General features: G+C 62.9%; 1 protein-coding gene across 1 annotated transcript in view; it reads left to right on the top strand.

Moving 5' to 3' along the window:
- The first annotated feature begins 8,209 nt into the window (after nt 1-8,209).
- LOC117639704 (nuclear receptor subfamily 4 group A member 2) overlaps nt 8,210-22,227 on the top strand; it is a 37,500-nt gene continuing 23,482 nt past the window's right edge. The window contains exons 1-2 of the mRNA XM_034375579.1: nt 8,210-8,423; nt 8,692-8,856. Coding sequence (XP_034231470.1) covers nt 8,210-8,423; nt 8,692-8,856 — 379 coding nt within the window. The remainder of the gene's footprint in view (nt 8,424-8,691; nt 8,857-22,227) is intronic.

The following is a 22,227-nucleotide window of genomic DNA, read 5'->3' as shown; positions in this document are numbered from 1 at the left end:
AACGAATAAAAACCATGAAAATTTAATTTAAAAAAAATAATTTGAATGGTAATAATGACTCATTATTAATGAGGTAAGGTATGTTGGTAAGAATAAGGCACTTACAGAAGTAAGTACTACCATAAGTTTTTTTTATTTGCAAAATTTAAAAAAAATCCTTTCTCTTGCAGGTGTGACTGGGCGGACTTTCTTCGAACGAGATGATACTCCATCTGCAGCGCTGCCGCTTCCCAGGACGTCGGCACGACCCCGCTGATCGACAGGGGGAGCCGAGTGAGTGCGTTTTGCACGCGTCAGCGCGTCAGTCGGTAAGTACCTGACTGCCTGATTAAAATGTTGACGTGCTGAGGCCGCTGAGTCTCGGTGACTGAGTGCCGAAGAAGAGCAGCGTCACGAAGTTGCTTTGGGGACTAAGGGATGCTGCTACTCACTTCCCCGAGTTTCAAACTCGTCAGTCGAGTGCTTATTGAAAACGTGGGCTCGCAACCACTGATCAGAAATGAAACCGTCTAAAATTTACCAAAATATTCGATGATTTTCGGACGATGAGTTTGTTTCCTCCTTGCACGCTGTGGTGGTGCAAATTTGAGAGTGTGCCACAAGTTGCCGTGACGGTGGAACGTATGGGTGCGATCTGTCACCTTAATTAGTGCTACACCTGGCTGCCGCTGCAGTCACCCCGAGAGCTCCTTCCCCCTCCCCTCTCCGTCCCGCCGACAGTGCTTTGCTTTCGATCTTTTAATTACTGCCGGACCGCCGCGGCGGGGCGCAGTGGCGGGGCCGTGGCGCCGCGCTGCGCGCTGCCCTCTCGACCGAGCCAACAAATAACGAAATATTTATCGAGTGATCAGACAAGGAGGTGCACCGGCGTGGCGTGCGGACCGTGCCCGGGCGTGCTCGCCGCGGTGCTCGGCGTAGCGCGGTAGTCCGCCCGATGAATTATGGCTGAAGCCGGGAGCAGGGCTGCACCCCGAGCAGACACTGTGTGTGTGTGTGTGTGTGTGTGTGTGTGTGTGTGTGTGTGTGTGTGTGTGTGTGTGTCCGGACGCCACCAACCAGTGCACCGGCGTTGTAGTGCAGCGCTACGGCGGTGGTCGAGTGGTCCGTCACACGCTACCGTGTACGCCGCGGCTTGTCCGTGTGTGCGTGTGCGTGCGTGTGGATGGGTGCGCGCGCGCACACACGTGCATACATGTATGAGAACGGCCGCTAGCGGCGAAGCGCGCGCCCTTCGATTGACTCCCTCTTTTTTTCGACATTGCTTTTCGTTTTGCAGTGTATGCAGGGTGTAGGATCGCACGCGCGGCGTCGTTTGCTTGTAAAATTGGTACAAAACCTTCTTTTGAACGGTGTTTTCGAACGTAGTGTTCCCAAGTTGGTCGGTGCCCCTGCCACCTGAACTTGGTCCCGTCGCCACCCCTTTAGGCCGCCTCCAGGCCGCCTCCTCACGCTGCGGCAGTAGCGAGCAATAGTGCTTTACTTTGGCGTCTGCCCCGTGGAGCCTGGCGGCCTGGCGTTCGGGCGGCCAGGCGGCACTCGGCCTGGCGTGCCCGGAGTGCCTGCGAGCATCGCGCTCCGAGCCTTGAAACTTTAATGGCGGCACTGCATGCGTGTCGGCCCTGTAGGCCCTGTCGGCCGAGACATGACTCCAGGCCCACAGGCACTGATCGGTGTGCAAACGAGAATCGAGTTGTTTCATTTATCAGTTTTCGTCCCCGGTTTTTAACCAGCCTGTGTTGGTGTTTGATTCGTTGAGGCTGTAACACTCTACCGGCACTGGACGAGGCCGTCCTGGCCGTTGTGGTGTAGGGTGGCCTTCCGGCCCTTCCACGAGGCCGAGTAGTATGGCACGGGTAACCCTACACCACGCCATTTTGGTTTTGCCTACGGCTTGGAGGGAAGGCAGCGCGATGTCCTCCGGCAGCGATAGCGGCTATCTGGAGGGCCTTACTTTGGCTGACGACCCGTGGCCCTGGCCCAGGCCGTGACCCCCCTGCCCCTCTACCCCGTCACAACCCTGCCCGCCTACCCGCCCCTACGACGACTACCTACTACTCGGTCCGGCGGGGGGTGTCCGCCCACCCCCGCGGAGCCACCCCCGCGGCCCCGCCCCCGCCCCGTCCCGGAACGGCGGCCCGGGGGTGGGGGGTGGGGGCGCCAAGGTCACGGGCGGCGGCGCGCGGGCTGGAGGCGAAGGGGTGGGGGATCGATGCGGCACGGTGACGTCGCACCTGGCCGACGAAGCGACGTCACCGATTGGTCGGCCGTGCCGTCATCCGCTATCTCCGTCCCGCCCGGCCGCTCGGGCCGCACGGGCCGCACGCGGCGCGCGAGGCATGTGCACGGCCCGCTGTGTGGGTGTGAGTGTGTGTGTTTGAGGGAGAGTGTGGGGGTGTGCTCACAGATGGGCCGTGATAGGAAATGCACGGTCGGCCGGAAAGCAGTGTAGTGGAGGACGACACTCAGCGCGCCACCGCAAACCGCTTTTGCTCCACGTTTGCTGCAACGGGTGACATTTTCGATTCGGCAAAGGGCCTATCACACGATTCATGCTGTGCTATGCTCAGTCTGTGCCACGACGAGGACCGGAAATAGTTTATCCATCGAAAATGAACATTTCCCAGAACCTTCCCGCACAACCCGATATTTGTACAGTTTTCCATTTGCGTAATAATTCGTGTGGTTGTGTCCGATCCTCGGTCGATGCGCGCCCGTTGTGTGTGTGTGCGCGTGTGTGTGTTGCCCAAACACTGCTTGCACACGCTCGCCGGGTAAAGTGGTAATTAAGTCGCACATACACTTACACGCGTCCTCCACCCCGCAACACAGTGTGCGTGCGTGTGTTGGTGCGTGTGTTGGTGCGCGTGCGCTTACCCTCCTCCGAGTCGTGTCCAGCAGGGAGTCTTCGCGGCCTCACGTTCGAGAAGGTGAGGAAGGCTGGATTAGCGAAGGCCCTGCCTTGCCCGCCTTGCCCAACCCGAAGGGACCGATCGAAAATGGGGTCAATGAGTGTGTGCACTCGGGGTGCGGGCGTCAGCGGCGTAGCTACGTCAAACAAGGGGGCACCGCGACTTTGGGGCTCTCGGTTGATTCCACGAGATGCCCATGGGACTGTGTAAAGAACAGAAGGATCACGACGACGGCGCTTTGTCCTTCAGTGAGCTCCATCCCTTGGCCAGTCCGACCTTGGGTAACCCGGCCGCTGGCTAACCCAGCCACTGGCTAAGCCGGCCGGCCGGTGCATCGAGAGATTAACGCCGCTTGTCGCGACCCGTCCTGGCTCGCCTGGCTCGCCGAGACCGCCTAGACCGGCACGGAGCCTAGCCGCATGCAGCGAGTTGGCATGGGGTGCCGTCTGGTGCCGTCCAGTGCCGTCCGCTCCGCCTGGGCCGCGCGCCGCGCCAGCCCTGTGGCCTGTCTGCGTCTCTCTCGCACCCACAAGGGACGTCCCATGAGTGCGAGGGAGACAGACCGACGCCCCGACGTCATGCGTCATGGAAAGCTGTGCACACAGCGCTTGCCTCACGTCGCATTATGGGGAAAAGCTACAACCTTTCCATCACCTTCCTCCCTACTCCGTACCACGGCACACTCACACACGCCCACACTGTGCCCCTGTGCGTCGGGTCTCCCTCGATCTTCGCGTGATTTACGAACGTGCTGGATTATCAGGTCTTTGGTACGTTGCATGTCTCGTGCCCGGCGCGCCCCGCCCCGCCCCGCCCCGCGCGGTGCGGTACCGGCCCCGCTAAGCACCTGCATCTGCAACGTGCCACACAGCGTGAGGCTCTGGGACTGGACCGACTGGACCGCCGCGGCGGAGCCAAGGGATCGGAGAGTCGTCCCCGCCACTGGGGTTCGCCCGGCGCAGTACACGTGTCTGCAAAAATGCTCGGCTACTGTTACCCTTTCTCGCACTCGTTGAGCGTACCGTAAGGGTGCGAGAGAGACAGAGCGACGAGGCTGCTCGAACTGAAATCACGTCCAGACGACCAGAGCACCACCACAGTTCGTCTCGTCCAGCAGGAACCAATAGCGGCTGGAAGCAGGGGAACGAAGGGAACGGAGGGGAACTGGCGGGGGAACTAGGTACGCACGGCCTGGCGGTGCCAGCAGTGCCGGCGCACTTTCCCACGTGTGGGAACTACTGCCTCCTCCTCCCGCTGCGCCGCCGCGCCGCTGCGCCGCTCTTCCTGGCCGAGGATTGGCCGCGGTGTTGCGCTGTGTTCGCGTGCGGAGCGGCACTGATGGTGGAGCGATGTCCCAAGTCATTCCCCCTCCCCCTCCCTCGCGCCGCTCCGCAGCCAGCCGAGCCCCAGCCTGCCCCAGCCTGCCCCATGCTGCCCCAGGCACAAGAGCTAATTTGTGAGGTGACTGCTGCAGCGGTCTTTCGGTTTTGGCGCCAACAAAGTGTGCCTCGCCATTTCTGACTTATCACACCACCGGCCCCGTGTACGGTGAACGGTGGGGACGTCCCTTCCTCCCGCTCCAAACACGGCGGCTTTATTTTTCGCAGCGATTGTTGCTTTGTTTGACTGTTTTTTCGCAGTGTATGGTACTGTCGGCGGCGGCGGCGGCCAGCTGGAGCGCCTGCGCGGCAGGCAACCCGGATGCAGCGGCGTCGCCGGGACTACCTACCTGGCGCGGCGTCCGCACAGACCACCCCGTGCGTAACTTAAAGCACAAGAGTTTCCCCAAGATCTTTGTGTTTTTATTATTTTTCCTGCGCCATCGTCGCCAGGTCGTCTCTCTGCCTGGCTGGACACCAGACACCGACACCGAAGTTCGCCTTCTTTCTCCTTCACTCTCCGTTCGTTCGGCTTTTTTTTTCGTTTTTCCTCCACTTTTCACGCCACTAATAATGCAGTGGCTGCGAAGCGGTGCCCACTGGAAACTCGCGCAGAGAAGAGTCGATCGTATCGAATATTCCGAGTTGTTGACCCCGCTGGACACTCCGGCCGGTCCGAACAAAAAAAGATGGTCTTCCCGCCCCAATATTTTACGCTCCTCTTTTGAAAACGGACGCGAAAAACGGAGCGGAGCGCGCCGCATCCAGTTTTAATGGCCCGCCTCGTCTTTCCCGCGCGTCACTTTGAAACGCGCTGCTTCGACCAATGGCGGCAGCGGCGGCAGCAACGCGCACACTGCGGGATTGATGCGTATTATTGAAAGTCGGCGTTCGGTTCGTGTTCCGGCCGGGCGCTTTCCCCGGCCTTGCTGATTTAAGGCGCCGCCGCCGTTGTTCGTCTGGCCATCGCGCCGACCGCGCCGCCGCACAGTGGGCCAGAGGATCGGTGGGGGCGGCAAAAATTCTAGACGCGTTTTGAGCGCCAGAGTCACTAAATGGGACTCGAACCGAACGTGTGACCCTACCAATGGATTGCTCTCCGGACGAGGAATACATTGGTGGGGTCACGCGTTCGGTTCGAGCCCCATTTAGCGACTCTGCAGCTCGAAACGCGTATATAGCTTCGGCCGACTGCGCCGGTCTTCTGGCCCACTGTGCACACCACTGGCCGCGCCGCCGCGCTGCCAGGCCGCCACCACACCGGTAAGGGGCGGCCAAATTGCAGCGCGGCTCCCTGACGCCTCCCGGTCCACTTATAGACCGGCTTTAGGGCTTTAGTGCGGAGGCCAGGCCTTACAGCGGCCTTGGTGTAAGATTACAGCTCATCGGCTGTAAACCGACATTAGCAACAATGGCTCGTAATTTGGTGTTTCTTTTTCGCGTTGCTTCGCGAGGGCTCCGCGTTGCCTCGCGTTGCCCCTCGCGTTGCGGCGCCCCGCGGCCATCACCGGCACCAACCGGCACCCGGCGAGGCAGACGGAGAGGGACACGGAGAGCAAGAAGAATGGGGAAAGGCTGGCAGTGCTCTGCCCGACTCCGCGACAGCGTTTGGTTTCGCCCGCCGAGCGGTGGCGGTGGCTCGGCCGAATGGCTCCATTCGATGCCATTCCATCGGCCGAACCGAACCGCACGGAGCCACGTCGGGGAGGACGTCCGCTTTGGCCGAGGCTTCGGCTGCAGCTGGAAGGAAGCGCCTCGAAGACGCACTTGTTGCATTTTGGCATTGGTAGTTTGTAAGATTGTGGGATGCGTATGCTCCCGTGTGGCGTCCATGCATCTTTCACGACAAAGAGTCCTCTTCGAACATGTGTCCTCTCGCTCACCCCAGTCTGTCGTCGTCCTGCATCGCGACATGCATTTCCGTCTGGACTGGGCTTTTCGTCTCTCTCTTTCTATCTGCCAGCAGTGCCGAGCCAGCGCTGCATACGGCCTTACAAATGCCGCTGTCAGAGGCGCGGGGCGGCGCGGGCCGGAGCGGGCTGCCCGGGTCGCTCCGTCTCTCTCGCTCCGGCGGCCGCGCCGAAGGGCCCAAGGGGTGCGACGGAGACGGCGCGCGGCCCGCCCGCTTGTAAGCGCTAATGAATTGCGCGCAATGACCGTGATGTAACGCGAATTACGCGTGCAATCATTAATTATCGGGGCGATGACGTTTTGATGGAGAGCCAGCCATAAGCCTTAATCCGGCCGGACAGGCAGAATTTGAGGCCGGCCGACGGCCATCGCGCCCCGAGAGAGGATTGTTTTGTTTTTAATTTCATTTTTCGCGGGAGAGGGATCGGCGGAAGGGGGAGGGTAATGTGTTCCAGTAAAGTATGCAGTCTTGCAGTGTGCTGGCGGTGCCGGCGTTACGGTCGGTCCGGGCGGTGCCGTCCGCGCGGCCTTGACCACCACGATGCACTGCTTGGCCGACCAGGCGAGCCTTTGCCTGCAGTAGGCCCTTGTTCCCTCCGGTTCAACGGGCATTGCAATGAGAATCGTACGACGCATCCCCTTGGTTGTCATATTTTCCTCAATTCTGTAACCAGCTAAATGGGTGGTTTGACAAACAGCACTCGCACTCCGTAACAAAGGTGTTCTAAAGGAAGGCCCAAAGAACACCCAACCGTTGAGGGAGAACGATTAGGCGCCTTAGTTTAGATGCAGTGGCTGCCTAAAGTCAGGCCAAACCACGATTTCTACACATTTGTCACCGTTTCGAACAACTTTGCTGCAATACCGCTCCCAAATCAGAACTCCTTTTTATTGGTATTTCATAACCTACTTTTAAACCAGTTTTGAAAATGGGAACACCTTGCAATGCGATTAGCATTGGTATTTTTTATTGATTAAATTTTGCTGGAATATCCTGTCGCCTGAGGTCCCACCGATGGTCGTGGGTGACCGGGGTGGGCCACTGCAAGCAGGGAGAAGGTGCCGGATGCCTCGCTTCGCGGCAAACGGGCGCCATGGCTGGCGTGCTGCATCGGCTGCATGGGATGTTAATCGGGGAGGGCTGGGTGCACGAGTGCGGGCGTGGCGGCTGGGGCGTGGCGGGCGGGCGGGGCGCGACAACCATAACTTACTTTCACCCTTCCGGCCTTCCTGCCCCGCCGCCACCCGCAGCACCCGGAGCCCCGCCAACCCCACGGAGTGCCCCGGCCTGGAGGGGATGCAGGCGCGGCGGCGCGGCGGCGCGGACCCATCCCACGCGCCGCCCGCCCTCCATGACGACACCGATGACCGCATCCGACGATGACGTCGCCGTCCTCCGACCAATGGCGTGCGCGCTTGCGCCGACGGCGGCCGCGTCCGGGGGCGGCTTCCCCTCGGGGCTCTCCGTCGGCATGCGCGGCCGCGGTGCGTGCGACGAGGACGGGCGGCGCGCCGCGACGCAGCCGCCATCGACCCGTGACGACATCCATGACGTCGCCGAGCTCGGGGGGTGCCGCCGCGCCCGGCGCCCCGCCGCAACCCCCACGGCGCACGTTTTATAATGGCGCGGCGTGGCGGCGCCGGCTTCCAGTCTCCGCGCGCACCACTTCCGACGAGGTCCTCGAGGACCGCGCGCTGCTCCGCCGCTCCGCTCCGCGCCGTGTCCGAGTGCCGTCGTGCCGCAGTGCCGTCCACCTTCGCCGATGACTGTGTGTTGTGTCTGCTTGGCTGAGCCCGGCCGCCGCGTAGTGGGGACGTAGCGGGCCCCGCCGTGCCGTGCCGTGGCGTGCCGCTGCGCCGCTCGCCCGGTCCCGCGCAGCCTCTCAGTCCGCGGCGTGTCCTCCAGCCCGACGGAGTGCACGGAGTGGTTCGGCCCTTGCGGTGCCTTGCGGTGTTCGCGCCTGGTTCGCGCTTCGCGGCCTGGTTGGGCCTGACCTGGCCATCGCATGCATGTTGTTCCACCGGGCCGACCACGCGGTGCGACTGCTCGCCCTGGACAGCGGCGGTGCTGCTGCCGCGCACCTCTCGTTCGCCCAGGACGACAAGACGGACAGTGAGGACTACCGCCTGCTGGGCTCGCCGTCCAGGACGACGCCGTCCGACGTGCTGCTGCTAGGCTCGCCGCCGACGCCCACGTTGTCGCCCCCGCCGCCGCCGACTGCAGGTGGGTGCGCGGTGTGTGTGTGTGCGCCGTGTGCCGTGTGCCAGTGTGTTAGTGCAGTGCTATGGGGTAGAGCAGCCCCAGCCTAGTGCCGCTCTGGATTACCACCGTGAGGTGCCCGTCGTCGTGTGTCCGATGAACGACCGGGGGACGAACCTGACGACTGCGAGTGGCAACCACCACCCGTCCAACCACCCGGTCGCCGCCTCCCTGTCCGCCGCCAGCCCCGCCCCCGGCGCCACCCCCGTGCTGCCTGGGCCCGCCCCTGCCGCCCCCGCCGCCGCCCCCGCGAGGGTCAAGCGAGAGCCGTCAGCATGTACGGCAGACATGGTGCGCGACACCGGCCACTACAGTGCGGCGTGCTTCGGCTGCGAAGACGGAGAAGACATCAACAACAATAACAATCAACCCAGCAGTCACAACCGAAACAATTTGCGTGAGTTTTTGTTTATGTTTTTTTTTTCGGTGGTGGTTGGCGGGGATGGTGGTGCGTTGGCTGGACATCGGCATGCGACGCTTGGTATTGCTTTTCGGTGCTCGTGTGTTGTGAGCCGAGGGAGAACTTCCCTTTTTTGCGTACTTGACAACTATTTATATAAATTAAAAATTAATGAGATGCTTTCGGATTATCTGTAATTGCCCATGCGATTTGCGCGCCTCTTTAAACGGACATTTTAAAAAGCGCGCCAAAACTGATGCCTCTGCGATGCTTAATTCATTCTTTGTTTTGAGAGTACGACGCTTGTTGATTCTCCCTCGCGCCTTTGACGATTTCTGTCACGGCCCAGCGGCCACCCACGTTGTTGCAGAAAGAAGTTTGAGTCGAGAAGTCTTGTGCGAAATCGGCCCCGGCTTGTTGCTTGCGTGCCGCGCAACAGGTGATCTGTCTGTCCGCTGTTATCGGGCTGTCTGCTTGTGCATGATGAGTGGGCGGCGATCTTTGTCCCCTCCTCAATTCCTGGAAAATCTGTTGTTGTTTTTGTTTATGACCAGTTGTGCCAATTTTGTATACCACTGCAGCTTTGAGTGATTCTGCGCAGTGTCCCCCCTGTTTTCTTCCCCAGGACCTCGATGAATGCATTTTTTATTGTCCTTGTGGGTTCTCTGTGTTTGCCGATCGGGGATTTTCTCGCCTTGAAATATCGCCGCCGAGTTCGACTTTGTCGCCCGTCTTGCGGGTCGGTCGACGGGTCGGCGGACGGGTCGGCGGACGGGTCGGCGGACGGGTCGGCGGACGGGTCGGCGGACGGGTCGCAGTCGCAACGCTCCGCGCGCTGAAAAATAAAATTCCCGACCCTGAGCACTACTTCATCGGCGTGCGGATCCGCGCACTGCCTCGGTGCCTTGCCGCGCCGCCTTGCCTTGCCGCCTTGCCGCTACACTGGCGAGACGCTACGCGCCGCCACCGACTGGTTCTAACTCACAGTGACAAGCCCGACTCGGCTCGGCTGGGCTGGGCCGGGTTCAATGGGTGTCTCTAATGAATTTATCGGTATCTCGGTGAATAGCCGGTAAACCTCTCTCTCTCTCTCTTTCTCCGGCGTCCTCCGCGCGCACTATTTGTGCAAGGCAGGCAGGTTGGCCGGGACGTTAAACGTGTTCGCTATTAGTTCGCTTTCGGAAAACGCGGAGCAGCGCATAAACCAGGCTGCGGCCGTCGGAGCAAAATGTCGGCGCCGTGGTGGCGGAAGCGTAGAGGAAGCCAAGCGCCCTTGTGTGGCCGCTGCGGGGCCGCCGCCCGCGTGGCCGTCCCCGTTCCCAGCCTCGCCAGCCTCCCGGGGGAGCTCCTCTCCTAAATCCTGATCCCCATTGTTGATCCCGCTCCGCCTGCTCCGCCTTTACTCCCCTGCAGGCTGATCCCCGGCGCAGCCCGCCGCGCCGGCCGCGCTCCTAGAGTCCCTCATCCTCTCGAGGCGACCGGGTCCAGACCGGGACGGCGCGCGGCGCGGGTATCTGCAATCACCGAGGCGTCGCGACGCCCCGCAGACAGTCTCTCTGTCTCTGTCGCTCTCGCAGGTCGTCCCGTAGGGGTGCGAGAGAGTCAGAGCGACGAAGCGGTTCTGCGCCATCGCCTGCCAGGGCGTCGCGGCGGTGTCGTCGCCGAGGTGTCGCCGCCGCGTGTCTCAGATTGCCGTGACGGCCGGCTCGAAGCTCGAAGCTCCTCCACAGCGCCACTTACTCGTTACCGTCGGGCGAAAAACTGAACTGCCAGCGCCCTGTCCGGGTTTGCTGGTTTCAAACGCACTTCCAAACCCAGAATCCAAATAACTTGTCGGCAGTGTCCGACCGCGTACCGCCTGGCGGCGTGAGGGCATGCTGCAGACTGATTCCGAGAGTCGTCGCCCTGTCTCTGTCGCACCTATAGGAGACGCCCCATGAGTGCGAGAGAGACAGAGCGACGGAAGCGACTCTCGGAATCATCCTGCTGGGCGTGTACTCGGGGCGGCCGGGCCGGGCGAAACAACAACGACCTCTCGCGGTAAATGTTTAATGCTGCGGTTGGAGCTGAAGGCGCTTCGCTTCGGTTTCCGCTGCCCCGGCCAACTTGCCGTGATATCGATGTATCGATGTATCGACGAGTCGATATGTAGGTCGCGCAGTCGCGCATCCCGCACGCAGCGCGCAGCGCCCCTGGCGGCGGCGGCCGGGACCACGGGTACGGTACGTCGTCGTGGGTACCGATGCGCCGCGGACGCCGCGGACGCCGCCCCGGCGGGTGTGTAAACACGGTCTTGTAGAGCAGCGAGGTGCTCGTGACGGTCTGACGGCTCGGTTTGGCATGCGAGGCGGTACGGTTCGCCGAGCCTCGTCACAGTCGATCCCGCTCAAGCTGGGTCGGGTCCTCTCTGTCGCACTCGCGGGGACGGCCACCCCAGCGGCGGGGCTGAGGACCCGTGCATTCTTTGGCGCGGTGCACCGGGTTGGCGGTGTGTGAGTGCGCGGGCCCTGCCAGCAGCCACACGGTGGAGCCACGAGTGAAGTCACGAGTGTATGAAGTCACACACACACGGCGGAGCACACAGGTAGCGCTGAGCGCTGCCAAACCCGGTGAGCATCACATGCCCGGCGTCACTGGGTCCACCGGGTGTCACGAGTGCGAGCACGAGGTGCGGCTAGGGACCGGTGGCCGAGGAGTGCTCAGTGCAGCACCGCCACCGGTAGCGGCCGCCAGTATGACTCGCTTGTGTGGCTTGTGCGGTGCGAGAGGGGCCTTTGCAGTGGCGCGGCGAGCGACCCCCACTGGAAGTCCGTGTCCGTGCCGAGGCCCGCGGTGCGGGGAGTGGCATTCCTGCGGGTGAGTGGTTGCGGGGGTGGGTCCGGCCGAGCTATTCCGGGCAGACGACTCCGTCAATCACCAGGACTCGCGCGACGGGGCGGCCCGGAATAGTTCGCCCACTATTTCCAGCCTTGCATGTGCAGGCCGCGGCGCCGCGGCACGGCAGTGGACATGGCCGGGGCGCTGTCGCGTCTCTTCTCGCGCTCATAGACGCAGGGCGTCGTCGGCCTGCTGGACGAGCCTCGGGGCGCCGCATCGACCACCGCGGCGGACCGTCCACGTCGTCCAGGTGCAGGCTGCGCTGGCGGCGCCACGCGGCGCGTCTTCGGAAACGACGGCGGCGTGAATGGCAGCCGATGGCTCGGCCGATGGGGTGACCATGGCACGCCGCCAAGCTGGCGGTGGCTGGCTTGACTGCGGTGCGGAGCGCGGACCGAGGCCTGAAATATACCGCGGAGACCTCTCGGATCTCGGATCGGCCGTCGCGCTGCCTACCGCGCCGCGCCGCGCGCCCTTTCGCCGTGCTTTCTTTTGTTTGTTTGTGTGCCGATTGCATTTTTTCCCGTTCCCTTCGCGTCTCCGTGCCGCCACTCCGCCGCGCGCGCCGACGGCGGCACGGGGGAGGAGGGTGTGCACTGTAAGTGGACGGCCGTCACGCGGAAGGGGGCGTTCATGTCGTCGGGCTGGTCGGCGTGCGGTTGGGCGTGGGCCAAGGGAACGGATTGCCCGCCGCGCTGCCCGCCCCGATGCCCGCCGCGACGCTGGTGTGATCGAACCTCGAGGTGCCCGTCGTCGGTCCTCTCAGGCCCCGCCTGGCCCCGCGTGCCCCACGCGTCAGGGACACTAGGGCGGCCACGGGGTGCTTGACCGGACCCAGGCTGCCTGAAAGTCTGGGAGAGTTTTTCGTCACGTCGCCCTGAGCCCCCGGTAACCCTCCCCGCCGTAACCCTGTAAACCTCCCCCGAGTGGAAGCAATCTGCCTCTGATCCCCCGACGGCAGCTCCGGAAGGAACGCTGCTTGTGGAGCTTGTGGAGCCGGATACTCCCCGAATCCGCCCCGAGGGAGGGCGCGGCGCGGCGGTCCCGGGTTCGAGTCCCGGGCGGGGTGTTGCCGCCGCGCCGCCGCGCCGGGTGGGCGGGCTGGGCCTCGGCCTCAGAACAGCTGGCAAGGAAAGTGAGCCGGCCGGGAGGCTGGGCCGCTGGGCCGCTGGGCTGCGGGGGATGCCATTGGCGTCATTGCTCTGGTGACGTCACGCGCCACCCCCACCCCTGGCCCACGCGTCGCCGCGCCGCCGCGCCTCCAGGTATGCCGTACGGGGGCGGCCTACACGGTGTGGCCGCGCGCTTTCCGGGCGATCCTCGTGGCGTCCGCGGTCTCGCCGACGTGGGGTCGCTGTCGCAGGGGCTGCTCGGATTAGCGCGCGCCTCTGCGGCCTGGGAACACACCGGGCGGGGGCGGCGGGGGCGGCGTGGCGGTGGGGGTGGGCGTGATTCCACGAGTCTTTTGTCCCGAGCGACGGGCCGGGGTGGACACTGCGGGGGCAGCATTGTGTGGCCTGTAAGCCCGGGCTGCGGTCGCCCCCACTGCCTAGAGTTTCGGCCTCAGAAGTTTGTCTCGGGCCGGGGGTTCAGCAGGAGGGCCGTCAGCGTTAAAACCGCGCAATGCAATTTGTGCTTCATTGTTTTCGCTGGCGGTGCCCCGCTGCCCCGACGGCAGCCACCAGGCAGCCACCCTCGCCGACCGCAGCGGCAACCGGAAAGCCGGAAATTGGTGCCGGAAGAGACCGGAAACGCGGGGGCGCCACCTGTCTGCCGGCGGGTGGTCTGGCTTGGTCCGAGTTTGTTGACTCTCTTCCCGCGACACTTTCCCCCACCCCTTGGCCCTCCCCATCCCCGTCTCCGTCGCTGGCGGTGGCTGGTGTCTCTCCGTTTCCGGGGCGCTGGCGTGGGCGTCCCGCCGGCCGGCGTCCTTCCTCGCCTTGGGCGCGCCGCGCGCCGCTCGTGGCGGTGACGTCAGACAGCCCCCGCCAGCCCCCAGCCAGCCCCCAACCCTCGGCCCAAGGTCGCCGACGTCACTCCGGGCGCCCCGCCAACCCCGCCAACCCCCCGGGCGCGGGCGCCACGCGCCGCCACGCCCCCTCCGGCTATCGACCGCACCCCCTCCATGGCCTGGCCGCCGTGACGTCATCACCAGCCCTACCCCAAAACGGATTCGTTTTCAAGCGGCCGCGCACCGCCAGCACCGCGAGCCGTGCAGTCGAGGCACAGCTGATGCCGCGAGCGGAGCTCAAGTCCAGCCCGTCCCAGGCCGCGGCCGTCGGCGCCGCGCCCCCCGTCCGGACCCGCGGACAGCGAGCACAACCTGCGTACCCAGGTGAGTCCGCCACCCTCGCCGCCGCCGGCGACCCGAGGCCCATGGCGCGGAGGGGACTGCCCTTGGGACTTCCCTTGGGACTTCCCTTAGGACTTCCCTTGGACTTCCGGTAGGGCGGCCCGCTGGGTTCGCGGAGGCTCGCCGCTGGGAAGGACACACGGCGACCCCCACCGTCCCACGACGCGCACCCCACCTCGCCGTCGACGCGCGGGATTGACGGGCCGATGCAGGCGATGCAGGCATGATCCAGGTCACCCGCACCGATCCTTGTCTGTGGGTGCGCCGCCGCCTTGCCGCGCCGGCCGGCCGATTATTGGCAGTCGTGCGTGATGCTGGCTGCAGGCCGCTTGCGAACACCGCTCGCGGCGCTCTGTCCCTGTCGCACTCCCGGGGCGGGCCGTGGGGGCGCGAGAGAGGCAGAGCGACTGGCGGCGCTGCTCGCAGCTATTCGCACGACGACCGCCCGCTGCCTCCGCGAGGTCCGCGGGGCTGGATGCGTGCACCGCGCCCCGCGCAATCGGACGATTATTCGCACCACAGCTTATTGGCACGCGCCGCGGGGGCTTGCCTTGGTCATTCCCTCGCGCACGACGACGGCACGCGTGTCAGCAGGCAGGCAGACGGACGGACAGACGTGGAAACGGACAGACAACAAACAGACGACAGACAGACAGACAGACAGACAGACAGACAGACAGACAGACAGACAGACAGACAGACAGACAGACAGGCCACCAGACGGGCAGGCAGACTATCACTGGCGATTTATGCACTCTTTCGCATCGCTCTTAACGATTCGCCCCGCCGAGAAAATAATTATCCCCCAGCAGACTGGCGGACTGGCGGACTGCCTGGCGGATATTTGCGCTGTGCGATGCTCGCGGGGCTGTGCCGGCTGTGCCCCGACGGCCTGGCTGGCTCGCCTGGCTGGCTCGCCTGCCTTTCACGACTTGTTTAACGTCCGTCCGGGCCTTCTCCACCTCCCGGTGCCTCCCAGTCCTCCAGTCCTTTCAATAAGGCCGTTAAGCGCCACTTTGTTTGCCTGTGCAGGATAATGCTCGCGGGACAATGCCGGTCGCTTTATGCTACCCGTTTTACACACCGCTCCCGATTTGAGACATTGTCTGGCCGCCGTGCCGGTGTGTGAGTGTGTTGGTGTGTCGGTGTGTCGCGGCGCGGGTTCGAGTCCCCGGCAGGCCAGCGGCAGGCCGGCCTGGCCAGCGCGCCCAGCACGATGACCTTACAGATTGGCCGGCCTGGCCGAGGGTCTGGGCGTGGTGGTGGTAAGCCGGCCTCGCCGTGACGTCACGGTTCCCGACCCCCACCGCCGTCACCCTCAGCGCCACCCTCAGCGCCACCCTCGCTCTCCAAACTACCCCCACCCCCGGGAAGTACTCCCCCGGCTGAGTTCGACCCGCGGCGGCTGTGTTCACGTGCATGGCGAAATGGAAAGAGTAGAGCCCCGATTAGAGGCCCCGGGTTCGAAACCCGAGCCCGTCCTCGTTTTTTGAAGACCGTCGGTTTATTTTATATCGGCGGCCGCGTGTCGCCGTTTGGCCGGAGTCAACCTCAGCCGGCCCCTGATTGGGACAGGCGAGTCGGCCGGCCGCTACAGTGACGCAACACCCGAGGGGGCTCGCCGGCGTCACCCGAAGTGGCCCCGAAGTGGCCCCGAAGTGGCCCCGAAGTGAACCGGGTCCGCCGAAGACGACAGCGAGGCCGTGTCGAGCGCATGCAAAGGTGTTTAACGTCGTGATCCAGCCGGCCGTTTCTCATTCAGATTCACATTTTGTCATGCTCGCTCCGTCTCTGTTTGGCGCTCCTCGCGGCCGGCCCGTTCGCCGGGTGCGACGGAGACACGAGACACGGAGACGGCGGCCGGCCGGGCGTTCCGGGAGGGAGAGGACCCGGCACGGCGGCACGGCACGGCACGGCTCGGCACGGCGGCACACGTTAGGAGGACGACGAGCGTCTCGAGCGGGGCGTTACGTTCCTGAGAGCCACGCCGGCGTTACGGTTTCGAGAGTCTCGAAACTCGCGGCCGGCGCCCGGCCCGCGAGGTGGTTGGTTGGTTAGACTGCAAGCTCCCCGTCGTAACAAGCTTCGCGGCGCGAGCGCGACCTAGCCCAGTCCCCGGCCAAATGCCCGGCGAGCCTCCCTCGTGTGCCTTTCGCACTTTCCTTTCGCGTAATCTGGGTCACTGTGGTGTGGAAGTTGGCGCTGCACTGTATGTTTGCGTGTGTGTGAGTGTGTGTGACAATTGCTTTTCCCGGCGAACCCCTCGGGCCTTTATAAGGGGATCGCCAAGGATGTCCGATGCATTCGTCCGATAGCGTGGCCAATACTGCTTCTAGGCACAATACACACTCACACACACACTCACACACGGACGGACGGTGCAAGGCGAAATAGCTAAAACAACTGATTCTCGCGTAATAAGCTACAACGTGGTCTCGCACAATAATCCCCCGCCTTGCCGTGTGTGTGTGTGTGTGTGCAGGTCTGGGCCCCTCGGTTTGAGTGCACAATCAGTGCCTACATGTACGTACGGCACCTGGCGTGGCGCGGCGTGGCGCGGCGAGGCGTCGGCAGCGTGCATGGATCGGCAATTGCGGGTTTTGCGACTGTTGGCTGCGCGCGGAATTTTTCGCCGAGCATCAAGTTTCCCCCTCTCTTTCTCCGCACGCCACGCACACCGAGGCTGCGGGTCTCTGCGGGTACCCGAGGGGCAGACCGTCAATGGCGCGGATGAAGTAAGAACATTGAAATCGATACTGCACGGGCGCGGCCCAGCACAAAACGGCCGCCACATTTTCTGCCAGCCGCCGAGCGAGCGGCGTGGTGGGGCCACTGGCGGGGCGGGGCGCGGGCACCCCGACAAGGACGCTAATGACCCGGGTTCGAGTACGGCCGCGCCGCTATTTTGGCGGCCTGCATTTTTTAATAATTTATTTTTTTTTATCGACCGTGCATCCGCCAGCAGGCCCGCCAGCAGGCCCGCCGGCTGGAGCAGAGAGTGCTGCTGGTGTGGACTGCGCGCCTTTAATTCGTGATGAGCAGTCGGGGCTCAGAAATAGACAGTGCCGTCCAGTCCGGACTCCAGGGCGGACTCCAGGCCAGGCGAGGCCGGCCCAGTCCAGGCCCTGCAATAAAAGATGAAGAAAGCGTCGACTCACGGTGCGGTGCGCTACACTGGAAGGCCCCTGGAAGGCCCTAAGGGACACCGCCGGCCGCGAGGCCTCGATACACCGACCACTTTTTCATACCGCAAACAGAGTTTTTCATACCCGCGAACTGCCGACCGATTCCGAGAGTCGTTTTCGTCGCTCTGTCTGGTGCACTCGCACCCACCCGGGACAGAGACAGAGCGACGGAAACGAGTCTCGGAATCGGTCTAGACGGGCTGCCGTTCGGGCCGAGGCTCGTATATTGGGGCTGGCCGCCGCCAGGCCGCGCTGCTGTCCGTCTGCGTGTGTCTAGCCTTGATTGCAGTTCGGATTCATGTCGAGGTATCGAAGCACGACGGGAACAATGTTCCTTTATTTACGATGCCGGCGAATTTGTGTACCGCGGGCACACACAGACAGGCACACACACACGACATGACACGACCGGTAGAGCTACCGGGCGGCGCGCCACCGTGGCGGTGGGCGGCCTGTCACTCTCGCCGGCCGCCCCATAAGATATGCTGCCCTTAATTGGCTGGGTTAATAATTGAACGGTTTAGTGGTTTAGCAGGAAGGAAAAGCAGCAGGGGCGGAGGGTTCCCACACGTGTGTGTGTGTGTGTGTGTGTGTGTGTGTGTGTGTGTGTGCGTGCGTGTGGGTGAGTAAAGCACAGAAAAGGCACCCCCGGTGACCGCGAAAGAATGGTTGCCTGCATTGCGTGACTCCCCATGCCGGACAGACGGGCAGGCAGACAGGCGGACGCGGTAGCACACATTCTTAAACTGAAGGGGGTCATTTTCTTTTTCGTTTTTTTTTTCAACGCGCTGCGCTGTGCTATTCGCACCTTCCCTCGATAAATACTCGCGGACGAGACGGGCTCCGCCAATTACTCAATATACAAATTGCGCGGGGCATTTAGTGGCAGCGAACGCCTTATAAATCAGCCGGAGTGCAGCCTTGCCGTGCCGTGCCGTGCCGTGCCGTGCCGTGCCGCACCTGTGGTGCCGGTGGTGGCTGGCCTGGCCGGGCCTGGCCTGGCGTGATACCGCGCTGGGCCCATTCGCCCATTCCCACGTTGCTCATTAATATCATTTCAGCGTCCCAGTTTTTCTTTTTTCGTCGCCTCGCGGTGCCCTCGCGGTGCCGGAGCGCCAAGGGCCAAGGTGAACGCTGGCATCGCGATCTCGACCACGAGGAGCACGGCGGCGGCGAAGCCCTAAAACCGGCGAAAGCTGCTGAAAATTGCACAGCGGGGATCATTTTCTTCATTTTATTCGCGCGAGTACTGCGCTGCTGCGCTGCAGAATGATATTGATCTGGGGAAGTCTTGTCGGCGGCGCTACCGTAAGTAGTTGAACTAGGCGGCGTCGTAACCCCGCGACTCCGCGACTCCGCGAGGCCACCGAGTCTCTCCGCGGCAGAAAGCCGCGCGGCGCTCACCGTGCGCTATTTAGCCCGGGATGAACACATCCGGCTCCAAGTTGGGTCCCCAGCCGGCAGAACTGCAGTTCGAATACCGGTTCCCGCTTTTTTTTTCCTCTCTTCTCTGGCCACCCGTTGATTTGCTATTCCCCCAGCACCAACCGTGCGGGACGGCCTGGCTTCCGTTAACACGCCGACAAGCCGGGCGGGATTTCGAGACCTACCTCACAGCGACCTCACTCGTCGCTCTGTCTCTCTCGCACCTCGACGGGGCGCCCCGCGAGTGCGACAGAGACGGAGCGGCAGGACGACGAGCTTGCCGTGGCTCTGGAGGGCCTCGCTCGACCACCGGTGACCCAGGCCAGCCGAGGCTGGCGCAGCTTGGCTGGACAACTGCAACGCGGATCCAACTACCGCAACACGGATGCAGCCGATGCACCGATGCAGCCGATGCAGCACCTAGGCAGGCAGGCCGGGGCAGGCCGGGGCAGGCCGGGTCCCGCGGGCCGCAACAGCGAGCTAGTGGCAGCCCAGGCAGCCCCGGCAGCCCGGGCAGCCCCGGCAGACGATGCTCTAACGATTCCCAATTTCCATACGGCCACGATCTGGATGGGACTTGTTTAGGAGAGGGGGAGGGAGCCGCCATCCGAGCCGCCGATACCCCCTCCTCCGCGATAGCCCGGTGTCTCAGTGTCTCTCAGCCAAGATGACACCATTCATGACGTCACTCATGAAAAACCGAACGACACGTGTGCTAAAGTTATTTTTGTTTAAGAATTAATCCGCGTTTGTTGCGCGGTTTTTTTTTTCGCCGCGACACCACTTTCTCCTGAGTGCCGCCCACGCCCACGCCATGACACGGCATACCACTATACGGTGCGCGTCAGTGTGTGTGCGTGCGTGTGAGACTGTGTGTGTGAGAGGCGCCTAATCATGCGAGCCAAAAAGTGTGAACATGACTAGAGAGCGTGCCCCGCGCGCCGCCGGAAAACTGGATATAATTTGTTGTGTCGGCCTGGAATTAGCTGGAGAAGAATGCTTTGGAAGGAGGTGGAGCTGGAGGAGGAGGAGGAGGAGGAGGAGGAGGAGGAGGAGGAGGAGGAGGAGGAGGAGGAGAGTGATGATGCTGCACGCATCACGTACCGGCCGAGGCCCAGTGCCCCTGTGCCCTCCCCCCTGCCCCCTCGCTGGAACCTCTCGCCACTTACTCGTCTTGCATATCCTTGACCGTTTTTTTTTTCGCAAAGATGGATCGTGAGGGAGAGTCTGAGCAGTAGTCGGGGGCGTCAACTATTACACTACACTGTGTTTTTTTTTTCAGTTTGGCTGATAGATTTGGCATCAGGATTTTTTGCGTGTCCTGCAGATACTAAATTCAGAGCTTTTACAAACAGAAATGTCGTTTCTAGAACGAAGATATACCTTGCTGAAAGTGAATTCACTTGAATGTTTCGACTAAATTTACTTGTTGCACTAAATTTCCTCGATTACAGAATTATCTCCTTTTTGGGTGAAGTTATGTACAAGTGCCTGGAAAAGGTCCATATTTTCGCTGTATCTCGTCAGTGCATCGGAGCCTGGCGGCGTTGAAGTTGAAATAAGCCCTGGTTCTCCTCTTTGCGGCGGAATTCGCAGCGCGTTTTGAATGCAGCTCGCCCATTAGGGCATTAGCCACGATTAGGAAGATTCCCCGTTAACGTCGTCCGGGCCGTGTCTCTGTATGAGACTGGCGGGGGAGGGGAGGGGGGTCATGGGGACCAGCAGGGGGCCGGGCCGCCTCCCCGGCCGCGCCGGGTGCCTTGCAGTGCCTTGCCCGCCTGCAGGCCGATGGCAAACGGGCCGCTCCGTCCCTCTCGCACCCGCAGGGCGTCCCGCAGGGGCGCGAGAGAGACACCGCCCCGTTCGGAACGAGCCTGCGGGCTGTGCAGAGCTGTGTGGAGCTGTGCAGAGATGCGGCCAAGGATAAGATCTCCGGTACAGTGCGCGCACTCCGTGGCACTCCGTGGCACTCCGTGGCACTCCGTGGCACTGCATGCTGGCCGCGCGGCGGCCGTCCCCGCGGCCTCCGACGGGGCACCGCGGCACCGACGGCACCGACAGGTTGGCGGATAGGCAACGACCCGGAGGAACATCGCGGACCGTAGCGACCCTAGGGGTCCACTGCAGCAAAACGGATTAAATCTCGGATTAAATATTGATAATCCGAGGAATTGTAGTGCGCTGCGGTTTCCGGCGGCGCTTGGCTTCGCAGGTCAAAGTCGGCGTCCTGGGTGCACTAGCCCGCGGTAGCGTCGCACGCCGTCACCGCCACGGCACGCTAACGCGCATACCCGACGCCAATTACCTATATCCCCGGCGTGGCGTCCACCGCGTCCACCGCGGCCAGCGCGTCGCGCAGTCGGCAGAACACTTGTATACAATAATCGCCGGCAATTAAACTATCCCGGAGATGCTCGGCGATGCGAGCAGCAGGTGGCCTTTAAGGCGCTGCGCGCTGCGCGGAGACCGGCGGGGACCCTTCCCTGTCCGGCCGGACCCCTTCCACCGTCCGCCGCGATGCGAGTTTCAATCGGCCAGTCCCTCGGCCAGTCCTGTATCAAACCGCGCTCGGCGGCGAGCCCTTTGAGCTGGGGATCTTGTGTTTTCCGGAAAGCGGCCCCGGTAAATGCAGGATGGATTCGCCACCGTTGGAACGCGGACCGGGCCGTGACAAACATCCCTGCGACGGCGAGGACGCGGACACGGCGACCTGTCGCCGTCGGAAGGGGTTTCGGCTAGTATGTGACATACATCGCGGCGTGCTGTTGCAGCCTGGCTGGCTGCCTGGCTGCCTGGCTGGCTGCCTGGCTGTGCCGCGAGGCGCGAGGCGAGCAGTCTCGTCCATATTCTATGAGCCGTGGAAGTCATGCCGGGGATGCCGTCCACAGAAGGAGCCCCGTAATGCTGCGCTATCTGACACTGCACGCCGAGGCGGGCCTTTCTCTCTCCCTCTCGCGGCCCCTGGGCCCCAGCGCGGCGTGGGTGCGAGGGAGACGGAGCACGGCGTGCAGTGCGGCGCGCGGCCAGGCAGGCCTTTTATGTCACCGTGAGGAGTAACGGTGGTTCGAACCCAGAACCCACCCGAAATACCTTCGCCGCCTCCCGGAACGTAGGCACCCCGCCTGCCTGGCCGCCTCGCGCTGGCGCGCTCCACGGCGCCGTTAGGACGGGGCAGGTACGGCGTGCACTGGGATAGCATCGGGGATGGGCTTGGCGACGATTCGGCCGGCGTCATGGCCTACATGTCGTCCGGGGTGATTTCGGCGGCCTCCTTCCCCTTCCGCCTTCGCCTCCGTGTGACCTAACCAAGGGAAAACGGACCAGCTCCGGTGTGCTCTGGTTTACATTAAATTCCCGCCATTTTCTCTCAGTTTTCAAGTTTTGGACAGTTCTTCGGGCTGATTGAGCCTGGCTTGAAAGAACTCGGATAAATTTTGGGCGTGTAATCGGTGTTAATATTCCCTTATGGGACTATTCCAGTCGTGATTTGGGAGCGCGTCGAAAAACAAAGGAGCAAAACAAAATAGT

Source organism: Thrips palmi, unplaced genomic scaffold, assembly GCF_012932325.1.
Source record: "Thrips palmi isolate BJ-2018 unplaced genomic scaffold, TpBJ-2018v1 HiC_scaffold_11, whole genome shotgun sequence".
NCBI lineage: Eukaryota > Metazoa > Arthropoda > Insecta > Thysanoptera > Thripidae > Thrips > Thrips palmi.
Note: the sequence above shows the minus strand (reverse complement) of the source record. Positions and strands in the feature narration are given on the sequence as shown.